The following is a 19,607-nucleotide window of genomic DNA, read 5'->3' as shown; positions in this document are numbered from 1 at the left end:
CATCAAAGGCAGAAACACATAAGATCTAAGGAAATGCATCCAGTTGACATAGATGGATAGTCAACATTGAGTTAGTTCGGTGTGACATAAGTACTGGGAAAGCAAAAATGAGGGTAGGAGCCTGTTATAGGCCTAATGACTGATGAATACAATGAACAATTATACAGAGAAATAGAGTGGGCCAGTAAATCAGTGTCTTATAATGGAAGATTTTAACTTCCCAGATATTGACTGGAACTTGTGGATTGGACACTGACACACTAGCAAAACTTTTGTAAGTTTCTTGGATGATTTTTTTTCAACAGCAGCATGTTAGAGAGGCACCCAGACGGAGTAACACTCTTGATCTGATTATCAGCAGTGATTATTCATGCATAAAGAATTTACAGATAAAAGAATCACTAGGCGGCAGTGATCACAGTGTACTGATGTGGGATTTACTTAAAGATATAATTACCATCAGGGTAAAGGGAAAGGTTTTTGCTTTTGTAAAGGTGACTACAGTGGTCTTAGATTTTTTAAGTTCTATGCAGTGGAACCAACTGATGATGTTGCCAACAGCAAATTCTAAATGGGAAGCATTCAAGGAAGTAATTGTGGAAGCTACTAGGCTTTTTGTTCCAACTAAGAAATACTGTTCTAGATTTAGGTCCAAATGGATGTCAGATGAACTAATGAGACTTGTGGCAAATGGAAAAATGCATGGGATGCATATAAATTATCAGGTGACACAGAAGCCTATGGTATATATCAGCTAGTCTGGAGTCAAGTCACCAAGGAGGTTAGGCAAGCAAAGGCAGATTATAAGAAATCTTTGGCAATGGATGCAAAGAAAAATAGCAAAAACTTCTTTACTTATATAAACTCTAAAATGAAGGGGATGAATCAGATTGGTCCACTTAATATCAGTAGTTTGACTGTAGATGATCATTCTCAGATAGCTGCCAAACTAAATGATTATTTTGGATCTACATTCACATCTGAGGAGTCATTCAAGGAGGGGAGGGCCAGATGTTAACCAAGCTGTAACAGGGAGTTAAATGATATTTTAATAACTGAGAGCAAAGGGGAGGAGAAAATGTTTAAGTTACACATAAGAAAGGCACTTGGGGTGGATGGGATCTATACAGTTATGTTAAAGGAGGTGGCAAAGGGAGTAAAACTTTTAGCCACAAGAGCATCCTTGGACTCAGGGAAAGTCCCCACGTAATGGAGATGTGCAAATGTATCTCCAATTCACAAAAGGTGATCAAAGGATGACATGACTAATTACATTGACTTCTGTTCCAAGGAAAATAATAGAGTAACTGGTTAAAGAAGCATTGCAAGATCATCTTGACAAGACAGCAGTAATAATTCAGACACAGCTGGGTTTGTTAAGGGGAACTCTTGTCTGACCAATTTGATTGGATACTATGATGTGGTCACAAAGGAACTGGATGAAAAAAATAATTTTGATATCATATACTTGGATTTCAGGAAAGCTTTTGATACTTTTGCACATGCAAGACTACTGTGCAAATTGGAGCAGAATGGCATTAAGGGAAAGTTGCTACAATGGATAAAAGGATGGTTAAGTGGGAGAAGACAGAGTGGTGATCAGTGGATACTGCTCTTCATGGACTAATGTATTAGTGGTGTATCCCCGAGTTCAGTGTTGGGCCCATTGTTGTTTTGTATATTTATCAATGATATTGATGAAGGTATATCAAGCTTAATGTTAAAGTTTGCAGATGATACAAAGATTGGAATGGACAGTATGCTGCTGCAACATAATCTGGAAATGTTGAGCAGATGGGCTGAGAAGTGGCAACTGAAGCTTAACATTGACAAATGCAAAGTACTGCATATGGGTAGCAGTAACCCCAGGAAAATGTACCGATTGTATGGTGTTACACTCAGGATAGTGGAGAATGAAATAGACTTGGGGTAATTCTGCAGTCAGATATTAAGTTTTCTGAGCAATGCAGACAGGCTGCCAGAGTAGGTCATGGGGTCTTGGCAGTGATATACAGGAATTTTGCGAGCAGGGATAAGGAAGTGATTATCCCCTTGCATAAGGAAATTGGTCGGGCCACACCTTGATTACTGCGTACAGGTCTGGAAACCTCATTTTAGAATGAGTACAGAGAAGGGCAACAAGACTGGTGAGGGGAACAAATGGGTGCTGTCTTATGAAGAAAGGCTTCGTAAGTTCTACAAATTGCAGCGTCTGGAGACTAGGCACCTGCTAGGTGATCTGATTGAGGTGTATAAGACCTTGAATGGATTGAGCATGCTCAATTCTGATGGGATTCTTCCTCTTGTTCAGATTAGAAACCTTAGATAGTTGATTACTGGAACAAACTTCCATCTGTCATTGTGGAAGTTGATAGCTTAAATAAATTCAAAGCAAAACTAGGCAAACATTTGGAACAAATTAATGGGTGTAATGGTTTTTTTTTTTTTTTTTTTTTTGGCTGATGCTGTATAAGCTTGCTTTCTTGCATCATATGGCTCTACTAATGCCAACTGCCCCAGTGAAGAATTATCCATTTAGACAGTACTGCACAGTATCTGAATGAGTTATAAGGTCTTATTTTGTAATACAGTTCAATCCCATGTCTCTTTTGGTTTTTGCTTGCAAGAGGACATCTAATTGATGTATGTCTTTTCAGATTGTCATCAGACATTACCCAAATACTGTAATATTGCACAAAAAGCCAAGAGAGTTCATTGATTTGGAAAGACTTGCAGCAATTTACCAGGGTCATCATCCAAAAGGCTGCTTGTTATTGTATTTTCAGATAATGACATCCCCAAATTCCATAATACAGTTATTGTGAATGTTCATATTTATCATCATCACCACACAGACATTGTCTATGTTTTCATTTTCATCAATTAAACTTTCATTATCAGAAACTTTCAAAATTGTCATGTATTTTTCAACTTCCCACAAAATGTATATTCATGACTTATCGATATTTCCTTTTTCTGTAAGCTGGTTTTTAATAATTTTAGTAACTTAGGACTGGGAATGTTCACCACTTGTTCTCCCAACCTGTGCTCCTGAGATTACTCCTTTTTTTGTGCTGCCCTTTTACTTTCTTATTCCACTGGTGTTTTTTCCTTCAGCTTGCTCATATCCAGCCACTTCCCAGAAAGGTGAGAAAGTCCTCCCTTCCAGTTATCGCCCCATTGCATTCTGCCCTTTGCAAAGTAATGGAGAGATCCATCAAGCACCAACTCGAAACCTGATCAGTAATTGCCAGTAATGAATTCCTTCAGTGTCAATTCATTGGTGATATGCTGACCTATTTCACCAAATAAAAATTTGGTGAAACTTGCACAGCTAGACATTTCTAAGGTTTTGATCCTACTGACTCTGTCACATTCAATTTTTGCAGCATTCCATTTCTGTAGATACTTCTACAGGTACTGTTCTTCTTAATTGGCATCTGACCAAACCAATCTAGAATACTGCCTCAACCAGTCAGCATTCATTCATTCCAAATTCAAGAACCAACTTTATCATCTCTTTATCATCTTCATCTCATGAATGGTACTTCTCTGTCTCTTTTTTTATATAAAAAAAGAGAAAGAGAAGACCGATATAAAAACAAAATGAAATACAGGATTTTGCACATACATGTGATGGTTTAGAAATATCTGTTTTAAAAGAATTAATTAATTTTTTGAATTAATTTTTATTTCTCCAGGAATTAGAAATGCCCTCCAGGAAATTGATGTTAAACAACAACAGGCTGTAGGAAAAGCTAGTGACGCCCACAGGAAAATTGACTATGTTAAAGATAAAGTTGAAAATCATTTAATTCCTCGTTTAGAAACTATGAAAGCAGGCAGTGTGGCAGGGTTGGAAAATTTGACAAGAACAAGTAAGTAATTTTGGTTGTTTTGCATTAGTGAAATAGAATTAAAATCATCATTTTTCCCACTAAAGCTATGTAATCATTAGCAACAAATGCCAGAATTTCTCTTTATACAGGATAAGCAGAATTAAACTTACTCCATTAAAATAATGTGGGAAAGTAGTGATTTAGAATTTGGAAGTATTTTTTGTATACATACTGTGGATGGTACGCAAGTGATTATCAAATAAAGTTTGGTTGTTTTTTGTTTTTTTTTTCCACTAGGTAATCAAAAAGCAATAATTTTGGATCAGTTAAAATGCCATTTGTATAATAGAAAAAGAAAAATTATTAGAGGTTATATTTCAGTACTGTAACCATGTGATATATAATCAAAAGTCTGCACTTACAGCATGATGAACAGTTAAATTTAACATTTCTGAACTGATGTTCCATATCTTACAGAAAATGCTAGCTTTAGACAATCAGAGCTTTGTTAAGATTATAGCCTGGAAACAATCACATCCACATCTTAGTTCTCAGGGACAGAAAAATCAATAGCACTAGGACCTTTTAACAAAGTAATGGTGACAATTAATATGTTGTTGTTGTGGGGTTTTAATGGCACATAAGCTGCTTTGGCTATAATGCACCTACAATTAATATAGTATTACCAGTATCTTTTCATGTAATGGAGAAAAGCAGCAGTTTCTTTTGTTCATCCAGTTTTGTAAAAGCCTTGATATTGCCCTGGCTGATAATCTGGTTGGAACATCACTGTTACTATTATAAATGCTTAGGTCTGTACTTCTGTACAGCATACTGTGAGGTTACTATAGCATTTGACAACATGATGAAATGCTAGCAACTGGAAGGAGTGTTGTCAGTTCATGCAGAGTTTAAGATTTGAAGATAGTTTGAGATTTGTGTATTATAATTTCCTGAGGTCATAGGCCATCAGCATAAATTTTATTCGAAGGTCATCATCATCAGCCATTTTCAATCCACTGCAGGATGAAAGCCTCTCCAGGAACTTTCCAGTTTCTTCTGTTTTGTGCAATGCCCATCCATTTACTACCCACAAACTCTTGAATTTCATCTGTCCATCTGCATTGTTGTCTTCCAGTTTTTCTTTTAGCTCCTCTTGGGTACCATTCTGTTATTTTCTTAGTCCATCTGTCATCATGTCTTCGAGCTATGTGTCCAGCCCAAGTGTATAGCCTAATGCACAAGAGGGAGCTCTGGCATTGAGTTGGACTGAGAGCTTGATGGGTGTATATGCTTACTGTGAAGGCATTAAAGCTATGAGTTATATATTTATACGATAATAATAAATTAGAACCTAAAACAATTCTAAAAAAAATAGTAAAAAATTATTAATTGGGGCAATTTGCTTTTGTATTGTTCACAATAGGAGCATACATTAAATATTTGGCAAACTCTAACTCTTTATATTAGAAGGTTTCTAAACCATGATTTAGTAACAGCCTTACCAAAAAAAATAATAATAATAATTTCTTGATTTTATTAAATGATAATGATGAACTGTAAGAATTCTGTATTTCATTATTAGCATTAGCATTAGTAGAGGCATATGATGCAAGAAAGCAAGCTTATGCAGCATCAGCCAAAAAAAAAAAAAAAAAAACCCTTCCACTTCACCCCTCCGTTCATTCAAAATACCTGTCCAGCTGAGCCTTAAATTATTTAGGCTATCAACTTCCACAAAAAGGAATGGAAGTCTGTTCCGCCAACCAACTACCCGCTGGCTAAAGGCAAATTTCCGCACATCTATCCTACATCTGTCTTTCCTCAATTTGAATTTATGCCCTCACAGGTAATTATTCTGAGCAAGAGGCAGTATGGCACCTCCGTAGCCAGGTGGGAAGGAGCAGCAAGTGCGTAGTACATGCTTCTTGATTAGACCGGGGTTCGAGCCCATCACCACCAAACACGGAGGATGCGGAAAGGTCAGGGAATGACCACCGCATATCCCGGAGCAATATGGCCTTAGTTGCTAATGCTCCTAAAAACCAAAACAATAACAATAAACAATAACAAGAGGCAGTATCCCATCAGCATTGAGCATGCTCAAACCATTCAAGGCTTTGTACACCTATCAGATCACCTCACCTAGTCTACAGACACTGTAATTTGCAAAACTTAAGCCTTTCATCGTAAGAGCAACCCTTCGTTCCGTTCACTAACCTTGTTGCCCTTCTCTGTACTCATTCCAGCAGCACTACATCCTTCTTGAAATGAGGCCTCCAGACCTGTATACAGTACTCAAGGTGCGGCCTGACCATTGCCTTATACAAGGGAATAATCACCTCCCTATCCCTGCTAGAAAAATTCCTGTATATCATTGATAAGACACCATGAGCTACTCTTGCAGCTCATCTGCACTGCTCAGAGAACTTCTTATCTGCCTGCACAATTACCACCAGGTCCTTCTCATTCTTTACCACTGTCAGTGTAGTACCACAGAGTTGATACTTTGCTCTGGGGTTGCTGTTTCCCATATGTAGTACTTTACATTTGTCAATGTTAAACTTCATTTGCCAGCTCTCAGCCCATCTGCTCAACCTTTCCAGATCCTGTTGCGGCAGCATAGTGTCAGTAGCGTCCTTAACAACCCTGCCAAACTTTGTATCGTCTGCAAACTTGGAAATTAAGCTTGATATACCATCATCAATATTAATTATAAATACAGAAAACAACAATGGACCCAACACTGAATCCTGAGGGACTCCACTAATAACATTAGTCCACGATGAGCAGTGTCCATTAATTACCACTCTGTCTTCTGCCACTCAACCATCCCTTTATCCATAACAACAATTTGCCACCAATGCCACACTGCTCCAATTTGTGCAGCAGTCTTCCATTTGCAACAGTATCAAAAGCCTTTCTGAGATCCAAATATATAATATCAAAGTTATTCCCTGCATCCAATTCTTTTGTGACTACATCATAGTATCCAATCAAATTGGTCAGGCAAGACCTTCCTAAAACAAAACCATGCTGTGTCTGAGCTATAACTGAATTCTTGTCAAGATGATCCTGCAGTGCTTCTTTAACCAGTGCTTCCATTAATTTTCCTGGAACAGAAGTTAAACTCACAGGTCTATAATTACTTGTGTCAGCCTTTGATCCTCCTTTGTGAATTGGGATTACATTTGCACTTCTCCAGTCTGTGGGTACCTCCCCTGAGTCCAAGGAAGCTCTCATAATTATGGCTAACGGATTGCTTACTTCCTTTGCTGCCTCCTTTAATATAACTGGATAGATCCCATCCATCCCAGGTGCCTTTCTTGTATTTATCTCAACAATTTCTCCTCCACTTTACTCTCAATTATTACAAGATCATCTAGCTCACTGCCAGTGTTTACTTCATCTATGGCATTCCCCTTCCTGAATAACTCCTCGTGTGAATGTAGATGCAAAATATTGATTTAGTTTGTTAGCTACCTGAGCAGGATCATGAACAGTTGAACCATCGATATCAAGTGGACCAATCTGATTCATCCCCTTCCTTCTAGAGTTTACATAAATAAAGAACTCCTTGCTGTTTTTCTTTGCATCGCTTGCCAAAGATTTCTCGTAATCTGCCTTCGCCTGCCTAACCTCCTTTGTAACTTGTTTACAGATCAACTTATATCTATCATAGGCTTCTGTGTCAAACCGTGTTAATTTATATGTATCCCATGCATTTTTATTCTCTGCCATATGTCTCATTAGTTCATCTGAAATCCATTTAGGCCTGAACCTTGAACAATATTTCTTAGTTGGTATGTAAAGCCTAGTAGCTTCCAAGATAAGTTCTTTGAATGGTTCCCATTTTGAGTTTGCTGTTGGTAACATCATCAGTTGGTCCCCCTGTAGAGAATTTAAATACTGTCTCAGACCATCGTAGTCACCTTTACAAAAGCAATAACCCTTCCCTTTACCCCTGATGGTAATTACCTCCTTGAGTAAATCCCACTTCAGCACGCTGTGATCACTGCCACCTAGTGGTTCCTGTATCTGCAGATTCTTAATGCATGAAGAATCACTACTGATAACCAAATCAAGAGTATTACTCCCTCTAATTGCCTCCCAAACATGCTGATTTAGGAAACAATGATCCAATAAATCCACCAAAGCCTTGCTAGTGTGTGAGTGACCAACTCACAAATTCCAGTCAATATCTGGGAAATTAAAATCCCCCATTATAAGACTCTCTGATTTACTGGCCCACTCTATTTCCCTGTACAGTTTCTTATTATACTGATCAGAGTCATTAGGCCTATAGCACACTCCTACTCTCAATTTTGATCTTCCAGTGCTTATGTCACACCAAACTGACTCGACACTGCACTGTCCAGCGATGTCAACTGGCTTCACTTCCTTGGATTTTTTGTGTTTCTTAACTAATAGCATAACCCCTCCTCCCTTCCTATCTTGTCTGTCCTTTCTGTAGACGTTGTACCCCCCAAATTCCAGTTCTGCATTACTTATATCTGTGTGACACCACATCTCTGATATCCCAACAATATCCGCCTTTGATGCTTTGAGCAATTCATCAAATTTAATTACCAAACTCCTAGCATTGGTGTACACGCAAGTATACATGCACCTGTTCTTTTTCTTAGCTACCCTAACACAACCCATGTGTTTACCTGTACCCCAATGACTCCCAGCAGTCTCTGAAATATCCTGCATCTCATTTTCCAAGCTGCTGCTCATTCCAATAGAAGCAGTGCAAGAATCACTTTCACCTCTGCCAGTGGCTACTGTTAATCTATTAGTCATTGTCTTCCCCCAAGCTAGCAGTTTTCCGACTCACCTAACACTGCCCCCAGTCATTCAAGACACATATACTTATGCACCCACACACCTGACCACTAGGCTATGGCGGTCTCTTGACAATGATGTTCCTTTCAAGATTTTGCTTCTGTTAGATAATGCTCCTGGATTTCCTACGCATCTGGATGATTTCAATTTGAACATGAGAGTCATATTTCTACTGCCAAACACAACTTCACTCATCTAACCTATGGATCATGGTGTTATTTCAAATTTAAAAGCATACTATTTACTCACAACATTTGCTCAGGCATTGTCTGCAATAGATGATGAGAAAAATTTTACGTTAAGAGACTTTTGGAAATCTTACAGTATTTACCACACCATCTTAAACATTAATAAGGCCTGTGTGGAAATTACTAAAAGCGTTTAAATGGTGCATGGAAGAAAATATGCCCACGGCACGTAAAAGGCTTCAAAGGATTTGAAAAAGATGAATCATAGGAAAAGGTTACAGATAAGATTATACAGGCTGGAGAGCTACTTCAGTTGGAGGTTGATGCCAAAGACGTGGAGGAGTTATTAGAGAAAGAAGAGAAGGAATTATCTAACGAAGGACTTATTGACTTGCAGGCAGTGATAGTGAAAAAAGAAAATGCTGATAAAGCTCAAGATAAACCCAAATGAGAAACCGAGACACTTCATAACCCGAGAGATGGCAGTGCCATTTCGTGAAATTGCATCGGCAATGGCAAGGTTTGAGAAGATGGATCTGGATAGTGAAAGATTCTTAAAAGTTAACAGAGGGGTAAATGGTATGCTTGCATGCTACAAAGAAATCTACAATGAAAAGAAAAAGCCACCGTCCAGTCATCCATTAATATGTTCTTTCATAAGGTTGAGCGGCTGACCTCTTCTAAATCTCCATAGCCCTCAACCTCCCCAGGGGCGTACTTATCAGCTGAAGATGTTGATTCTGGCAATGATGCTCGAGAGATAAAACTTACTGATGTTATGCCTGTCTCCTCTCTTTTTTTGTAATTTTATAATTTCGAAATTTTTTTCAAATTGCCCACTTTTGTAACTTTTCCTGTGCATGAGATAAAAAATTGAATAAATAATTCTATTTACATGTTCATTGAACATTTCTTTTTTTAATTCAATCAATTCAGTGAGCACAGTTGCGAGTGCTGCAAAAGCACGGGGGAAATTCCGACTTATGTAGCATTCCATGGAAAGCAATCCTTATGTAACTCAGGGAGTTCCTGTATATAAGTTATTTGTATAACCTCATGCTACTGAGAAGCTGATGTCATTACCACCATGCACATTAAAAAAAAAAAGAATTTTTCTAATTTGATCTCAAATTGTACACATTTTAAAAAAGTATCCAGCAAGCATGTATAAAAGAATGGTCTAAATATATGGAAATATTAGCATATTCCTGCTTTTTATCCATTTGAATGGAATGAACTATTCTTAAGAACAGTGGTGACTTGTGACTCTGTAGAGAGGTGCTGCTTCTTAAAGTTACATTAAATTGCCTTGGTTATAAGACATGTAGACATAGATAGTAATCACAATAAGCAAGTTAAAAATACTACAAAACATTAACTGGATATTTACCATTAACAGACTTGGGTAATCTCGAAATTTTATTTAAAAATAAAATCTATTTTTCGGTTTTAATTTGTTGAAAACAGATTAATAACTTTATCATTCAAGTTTGGTGCACTGTTGACACTGATATAATTTACTTATTGGAAATTCAGGCAAATCCTAATAATAATAAAAATTCATCGACATTGTAGCAGCACCCTTCAGTCAATGATGAAATCAGCACTTTTTTTTTTTTTTTTTTATGAAAACGCCAAACACGAGAGATATTAGAACCTTTAGTACTTAGTACCATGCTTGGGTTGGAGGTTGAGAATACAAGAGAAGATATTTGTTGACATCGGACTTAAACTTCTGTAGAGCGTAATTTTCAAGAAATATGTATGAAGGAAGATTGTTCCAGAAAATGGCAGGTGAATGAATAAATGAGGAAGATGAAAAGTTGGTTTTGTGAGTTTAAAGTTGGACGGTAAATGGATGTTGGCTGGTGATGGTACATGTTAGGACTGTTTGAAACAGAGAGCGGGCATTACAGAAGCCGATTCAGAAGAACAGTGCCCATGGAAGTATCTGTAGAAAAGGCATTCAGCAGAAACAGTACGTCTATGAGACAGCAAGTGGAAAGACTTTGTTAGAGATGAGTCATTAATTAACCTAACTGCCCTCTTCTGAATGGAATCTAGAAGCCTGAGAGAGGTTTTCGGGCACCACCCCAGTTGTGGGAACAATATTCCATGGTAGGGCAGATTTGCGACTTTGTACAGAGTGAACAGCTGTTTGGAAGAAAAGTAACGCCGAGAGTGAAAGAGAAAACCAACTTTTTTAGATGCAGAGGAAGCAATATTTGTAATGTGCTTGTGCCAAGAGAGATTAGAAGTCAGGGTAATCCCCAGAAGAGATATATCAACTTGCCTAGAAATCGGATTATCACCAAAGATAAGCATAGGAATAGGAGCAGAAGAATCATTTTTGTGAAATACAAGACTGAGTAGTAACGAATGGGCCTGGAGTACTGTACCGTATCACCTGTAGGGCCTGTAACAGTTGCTACGTAGGTGAGACATCAAGACGTCTCCAGGATCGCCTCACAGAACACGACAGAGCAATCCGGCTTGCCGAAACTGACCAGTCCGTGGTCGCAGAACATTTTTGGGCTACCAACCATGATCTCTTGACCCCAAGCGCGACTTTGAGATAGTGGACCACGCGCGACACTTTCGCCACGGCCTATGGCTAGAGTCACTAAACATAATAAACAATCCTAAGGCATTAAATCGCCAGAAAGGCATGCGTCTACATCCCATCCTAGAGACAACCGTTTTATTGATGGATGATCACTGGCGTAAAGCAGCACACGTCCGTGCTACAACAATGACGCATGATTAACGTGCCACACTTTGCTTGTAATGTATTCAAATTTTATATTAACTTATCAGTTGATAAAGGGACACGTGTTCCGAAAGCTACTGGTTTTTGTACTTTTATTTATTTTATTTGTACTTTATTTGTTAATAAATAACTGGGTATAACTGTATATATCTGTATTTGAAACAAGACTGAGTGTCAGAAGGGTTGAAATCAACTAAGTTGTCTTTGCCTCACTGGACAATTACCTGGAGATCGGCATTTAAGGAATTGGTAGCGAATATTCGAGAAGTTGAAGCTGATTGAGCACGACAAGGTTTCTCAAAATGGAAAGTGGAATGCAATGTGCTATCATCAACAAAACTATGGATAGGATTGCCAGTCAATGGAAGAAGGTCATTAATATACAAGAGCAAAAGAGTGGGGGAAAGCATAGGAGCTTGGGGGACACCAGCATTAGTGGAGAAGTTAGAAGACAGAGAGCGATCTACCATCACCCTCAGTGAGCGATCAGAGAGAAAACTGAATAACCAATTACAAAAAACAGTTGGCAAACCATAAGATGGAAGCTTGTTTAGAAGACCTTTATGCCAAACATGATCGAAAGCCTTTGATATGTCAAGAGCAACTGCTTGTGTTTCACCAAACGTTTCCATTGAATTCTTCCATAAATGGGTAACATAGGCCAGAATATCACCAGTGGATCGACACTGGCAGAATCCACACTGGAAACCTTCCATCTGATCAATGATCAGATGGAAGGTTTCTAGATAGTTTGAGTTGACAGTTCATTAATTTCTCCATTACTTTAGAAAGAGCAGAATTAATTGCAATGGGATGATAATTGGATGGGAGGGATTTGTCACCCTTTTTAGGAACTGGCTGGATATGAGCAAATTTCCAAGCAGAAGGAAAAACACCTATTTGGAATAAGAAAGTGAAACAAGGTGGCAAAGGACAGGAGTAAGTTCAGCAGCACAAGTTTTGACAACAACTGGAGAAATACCATCAGGACCTGGAGCTTTCTTTGCATCAAGATTTGTCAAAATTCTTCTGACATCCTTTTGACAGAAGACCACAGGAGGCATTGAATGCAGTGTGTTAGGAATGGTGGGAGGTGTTTTACCAAGATCATTAATACATGAGTTGGAAGAAAAATGGGATGCTAGCAGGTCAGCTTTATCCTTGGCCGAAGTGACAACAGAACCATCTGGTTTTGACAGAGATGGGCAAAAGTTGCAGCCAATAGCTTTGGCAAGACACCAGAATACTCAGCTGCCATTAGGGCAAGAAGCAAGTTTTCTACTCTCAGTATGTTCAAAATCTAGTTTGGAGTGATTAATAAATGCTTTACAATTGTTGCTAGCGTTGGTGTAGGCAGAAAATGAAATTGAAGAATATGCAACATTCTTCTCCTGAATGGCCTTAGCACATTTATCGGAAAACCAAGGTTTAGATTAAGGATGAGATTTTAAAGTGGAGTTTGGGATAAAGGATTCCATTCCTACAAGAATAATTTCGCTGACCCGATCTGACCATACATTGACATCAGAAGTTTTGAAACATTAGTCCGACCAAGGAAAAGAAGAAAACAAATCTTGAAGGTCATCCCATTTTGCATGCCAAGCAACAGGTCATCCCAGTGCAGTTACACTTCTAATCAAGTGTAATTAGAAGGGTTGTTTGTGAGAAAAAAATCTAGCGTGTTGGCTGTATGGTTAAGACTGTCCGGTATTCTTTTCGGTAAATGAACAATCTGTGCAATGTCATTAGTAATTGCAAAAGCCTCAGCATCTTGGGCAGCTGGGTCGGTGTGACTAGAAAATGGAATCCAGCTGGAGTTGTGAACATTACAACTTGACTTTCTCCAGTATAACTTTCCTAACAGTGAGGTAATTTTCCTTGCTGATTTTAAAGAGAGGAAGTCAAAGAGCTCCAAGTGATTAGTGGAGTTGGGAGAACAGTAGAGACAACAGAGTTTAATTTGACAGAATGAGATAGAGAGATTTTAAGCCACAGAACATCGAAAAGAGGAGATTCCAAATTACCAAATCTCTGGCAGGGGATATCGGAACGAACATATGCACAAATACCACACCTCGACCCCTTTTTAGGTGAAAGGAATTGTACAGCAAATAATTTGGGCAACTCAGATGAGCAGTAGTTGAATCAACCGATAACTGAGATTCTGTCAGAAAAAGTACATGGGGTTTGGCAGAGTGCAAGTGGAAATGGACATCGTTGAGATTAGAATTGAGTCCACGTATATTTGTGAAATGAACTAGGAAGTGTTTGAGAGGTTTAGATCTTTTCACAGATAAGCTTACTCTATTAGCTTGACAATTCATGGTGTATTCAATAGTAAGAAAAAGTGGGGGGGGGAGGACATGCTGTATGAAGTAATGAAAGTTTTGGATATGGCATACACATGGTAAGAATATACCCAGATCCTTGACATAATGTGGCTTCGACAATACCCCCCCCTCCGCATACACACTACTCGGACTCCCTCCTGTCACTATCTGGCAGAGGTAGAGGTAGCAATATTATACACTAGGTGATCCGAGATCTCGAAATGTAAGGAAGATTGGATCTCACCATGATGTCCATCATAACCTCAAAAGTCATCAGTCATACTGCATGGTGGAAGAGATGGGGAAAAGTTGACCGGAACTTAGCTCTGGAGACTAAACATGGGTTCCACCACTTCAAGCACTCAAATAAGCAAAGTGGTAGAATTGCACCGTTTGATGAGAATCATCTACCACCTAGTATTGCCTGGTAACACAGAGGGGCAGCATTCCTCCATGTGGTGTGGGTGCCACACCTCGACCCCTGCTTATGTTGGTTCACAAGTGGGTGGTCACCCACAGTGTGCTTGTTCATGGGGGTTATACACAGGATTACTAACAATCCCACCATCGGGAAGGTGCAAGCAGAGGATTTGGCTGTCACGGGCTGTCTGGACTTTGCCGAAATTGGATCCACTTGACTTGAGTGTCACCCGAATCAGTTCCATCAGCGTTTAGATTCCCAGGTAGCAAGTACAGCTTGTGTAGCATATCTGAGAGAATATCTCTGACAGTCTCAAGGACCAAAGTCAAAGAAACTGCGGAGCAAACAGTTCGTATTGTTTAAAAATACGATTGTTTAAAAATATAAAAAATTCTTATTGGCAACCCACTGACCAGCATTGACTCAACCACTGGGAGCAAAATGTGGAACTGTCTAGCTCAAAGTTCCGCCTATGGTTAAACTTCAAAGTTAAAAGCTATTTTGTCGTTTTTTATTCATTTATTATTGAAATGATTATTGGAAATAGTTATTTTCCCATGAACAAAAGGCCTTAGGTTATGGTTGGGCCTAGATGGCTCAGGCTCTGTTTTAATACTTGTATTAAATAAAGTAATTATTTTTATTTATTTTATTTTATTTTTATTTTTTTTTTTTGAATATTGGGAATAGAGGATGATTATACTATGTGTGTGACCTGTTAATAAAAATATTTGTTGCATTGCATTGTTCTTCTCAAATTTCATATAACGCTATTTACTGTATATTTAGATTAAAAATGCTGGGGTGCTGAAGTTCCGAAGTGCTTACCAAAGTGGCGCCTCCGTAGCCAGGTGGGAGGGAGCAACAGGTGCGTAGCACACGCTTCTTGATTAGACCGGGGTTCGAGCCCGTCACCACCAAATACGGAGGATGCGGAAAGGTCAGCGAATGACCACCGCATATTCCCGGAGCAATATGGCCTTAGTTGCTAATGCTCCTAAAAAAAAAAAAAAAAAAAACCAAACCAAGCTTACCAAAGTGGCATTCCTTCTTTAGAACTATTTCCCATTTTAGGATCTGTAAAAGTATCTGAACGTTTTGGTCATCATATAATGGAATGTTCAGATAAATTTTTCCAAGTTGTCTCTGAATATACAGAGTAGCCATCTGTTAGAGCTGCACCTAACTTTTATAAACACATATTAGCAAATATTTAATAAATAGATTAACTCTAAAGCATTTAGGGCATAAGCCTCAAGCTATGGGAGAGTCAGGACTATGTATAAATATAGTGCAAGCGCATCAGAAATACATAGCTATATCTGAATAAATCAGAATATTAGTAAAAACGGCATCGTTTTAAGTTATATCACAATATGATAATATGAGATATAACTTAAAATGATGCTGTTTTACTAATATTCAGATTTATTCAGATATAGCTATGTATTTCTGATGCACTTGCACTATATTTATACATAGTCCTGACTCTCTCATAGCTTGAGGCTTATGCCCTAAATGCTTTAGAGTCTGGATACATGATACACCATCAGGCATCTCTTATATTGTGGAGTTATACTTCATAACTGTTTTGCCATCATTGCATCACTCGGGTACCTACCCACCCACCGAAGAAGGGCCAAATAGCCCTGAAACGGCACCAGGGGGAGCCTGATGATATCCGGAGTTTCCAAGAATAGGTAACAACAGCCTTCTCCACTGGGGAAGCGTTGCCTATTTGAGGAGTTTGAGTTGGAGTTACAGTCCCTTTCATTCTTCTACACCGTTTCTTTTCTTCTTCCACTCCTACTATTACTTTCCCTCTACCTTTTTGCTTTTCTAAGTCTAATAGGGACAACTGGATAGTTGAGTTATCCCACACAAATACAGAATAGCCCTGAAGCGGTGTGCCGTCTGGGTGGTGGTATCCATCTGAGAATAAGTAACATTAGTCTTCTCCTTAGGTGAAGCATTACTTATTCGAAGTAGTGCAATATCATGGAAACTCATTTTGAAGGTCTTCACAATATGAGATATAACTTAAAACGATGCCGTTTTACTAATATTCTGATTTATTCAGATTTAGCTATGTATTTCTGATGCGCTTACACTATATTTATACATAAATAGAGTAACATAAAGGTTAGTGCAAAAGAATCATTTTAACATAGCTATCTACCGAAGTACAGTAGTTAAATTAATTAAATTGACATTGTTTTTGTTTTGGTTATATCTCATATTGTGGATACCTTCACAACGAGTTGCCATGGTATTGTACTACCTCAAATAAGTAACACTTCACCAGTGGAGAAGACTACTGTCACTTATTCTTGGCAGATACCACCACCCAGACGGCACCGTTTCAAAGCTTTGATGGCTTCTCCTCGGTGGGTGGGCAGTTACCCTGGTGTTGCAATAGTGATAACCCAGTTGTGAAGTATAACTTCACAATATGAGAGATGCCTGATGGTGTGCAGTGATATAGACTATAAAATAGTTAAGGGCTAAAGACCTTATGCTACGAGGTAGAATGACTAACATATAGGTTAATGCAAAAGCATCATTTTAACCTAGCCATCTACCGAAGCAGTTGAATTAATTAATTAAATTGGCATCGTTTTGGTTATATCTCATTTGTGAATACCTTCACAAGTTGCCATGGTATTGTACTACCTTGAATAAGTGTCACACACTCCTACTCTCCATTTTGATTTCCTAGCGCTTATGTCACACCAAACTGGCTCGACACTGCATTGTCCAGCCCTGTCAACTGGCTGTACTACCTTGGATTTTGTGTTTCTTAACTAATATCATAGGCGCCTCCGTAGCCAGGTGGGAAGGAGCAGCAGTGCGTAGCACACCCTTCTTGATTAGACCGGGGTTCGAGCCCGTCACCACCAAATACGGAACATGCGGAAAGGTCAGGGAATGACCACCGCACCGGAGCAATATGGCCTTAGTTGCTAATGCTCCTAAAAAACCAAATAACAACAACAACAACTAATATCATAACCCATCTTCCCTTCCTATCCTGTCTATCCTTTCTGTACACATTGTACTCCCCAAATTCCATTTCTCTATTTCTTATATCTGTGTGATACCACATCTCTGATAACCCAACAATATCTGCCTTTGATGTTTTGACCAACACCTCAAATTCATCAAATCTATTTACCAAACTCCTATAATTGGTGTACATGCAAGTATACATGCACCTGTTCCTATTCTTAGCTAACCTAACACAGCCAATGTATTTACTTGTTTCATGATCACTTCCACCAGTTCTTGAAATTCCCAGCACTTTGCTTTCAAGGCTTCTGGTCATTCCAATAGAAGCAGCACAAGAAGCGCTTTCACCTCTGTCTGTGGCTATTGTTAATCTATTAGTCTGTGTATTCCCCCCCCCAAGCTAGCAGTTTTATGACCCACCTAACACTACTTGATAGCATCATCAAATATTCTTGCACCTTTCTATTTATCTCATCCCTGTAGAAGCAGTCTCTCCTCTTAACAACCACAGACCAGACCGAGAAAAACTCTACCCCTTGAGCCTTGCATTATCTCTCCAGGGCTGAATCGATTGACAAGGCTCATATACTCCCTCCTATCGTGTCTGGGCAGAATTGCAGACACTTTCAAATTCAACCCTAATTCACAGCTATTTTTCAGCAGTGACCTGTACTTGTTAAGTAATTCCGCCAGTCTCCTACTCTTAATATCATTAGTGCCAATGTGTACAACTATATCACCTTTTGTGCCCTTAAAAGATGATATCCGTTCTACAACGTCATCAACCTTTGCCCCTGGCAGACATACCCCGGTCCTGTTTCACCTATCCTTTTTACATACCATGTTCCCCTTTTCCCTGACAATAGTCACCAACAACTACTAGTTCCTGTGGGCCCAGCGCATTCTGCCTTGGGGGTTGCCACTGTGTTGTGTGATGACCAAGTGCAAGCTCTGGCATTGATGTGGGCAGCTGAGAGCTTTATGGGCCCCTCAATTTAGATCCTTCAAGCTCTCATATAGGCCCATAACGCTGATTTTTCACCTGATTTCCTCACACTCCTTACGTTGTGCACACACACACAAAGACATTCCCCTCGACAATATCATGTCCTGTCCCTGATTGCACCACAAACATCAAACATGCAGTACATTTTAAAAAGCTGTGATTCAGTGGACCACTGTTTCCCCTCAGTTCTGACCTGAGCCACAGCACTCCCATTAGCTTGAGCCTTTTTTGCTTTGCTGCTCTGGTCTGAGTAGCGATTTTGATTCAATTTTAAATAAAATTTTAGTACAAATTATAACCCTAAACTTATATCCCAATGCAGTTATAACACTATATATATATATATATTTTTTTTTTTTTTCAGTATCGAGTATTATCTCGGAGTTTCGTTATATAACTTCCGTGTCTCCTATCAAGTTATATGTATTAATTAATAATGTTTCATTTGTAAAATATAAGTTGTTATATATATTTAGTTAAAAAGTACAATTTAATTGACAATGAAGTTTAACAAGATTAATAAATTTTACTGATTAATTGATAATACCATACTATACTAAGCTGACAGACTTCTTATACTGTGCTATGTATTTCGCTATCTAGTTTTACCTTAAATCTTACACTATCTAGTTTAGGATGTACGTTGTATCGTATAACAATGGTGGCAAGTTATGAACGATAAATCTACGGACACTAAGTATTAATTAACTTTCAAAATCTCGCTATCTAAATTCAAAATAAACCAAGGAGCTTGACTAGGTCTATAAGCTACTTATATAAAATAATTTAATTTAATTAGAGGGAGGAGTCATGCTTTTAATCGATTTTTGTTTAGTAAAAAAAAGGTTGTTTTTTCTGTGAAACAATAATAATAATAATAGATACATACCTACCTACTTTTAACAATAAAAACAAGAGAAATTAAATAATATAATTAATATATTTTTCTGCTAGGTAAATTTTTCTTAATAATTCTTTGTTATTTGCTATTTCTTCATAAAATCCTTCACAAGAGTTTTAAAAAAAATTGCACTTAACTTGTGGTATTGCTTTCAGCATTTCTACGGTCAGCTGTGTTTTTGTTGATGTCCACAGCTTATTTACTATAGAAAAAACTCTTTCCATTGTACCATTGGTTCCCAGTAAATGTAATTGCATTATGTTTACCATTAAGTATGGAGGCTACATGTCCAATC

At 38.3% G+C, this 19,607-nt stretch overlaps 1 protein-coding gene across 1 annotated transcript in view; it reads left to right on the top strand.

Annotated features, from left to right (window-relative positions):
- LOC150081103 (laminin subunit alpha-2-like) overlaps positions 1-19,607 on the top strand; it is a 707,948-nt gene that overhangs the window by 477,330 nt on the left and 211,011 nt on the right. Inside the window, exon 45 of the mRNA XM_090380924.1 lies at positions 3,702-3,878. Within this exon, the coding sequence (XP_090237050.1) occupies positions 3,702-3,878 (177 nt within the window). The remainder of the gene's footprint in view (positions 1-3,701; positions 3,879-19,607) is intronic.

This window comes from Mastigoproctus giganteus, chromosome 9, assembly GCF_048544385.1.
Source record: "Mastigoproctus giganteus isolate SK-2022 chromosome 9, ASM4854438v1, whole genome shotgun sequence".
Lineage (NCBI taxonomy): Eukaryota > Metazoa > Arthropoda > Arachnida > Uropygi > Thelyphonidae > Mastigoproctus > Mastigoproctus giganteus.
The sequence above is the reverse complement of the archived record's forward strand: the minus strand, read 5'-3'. Positions and strand labels throughout refer to the sequence as shown.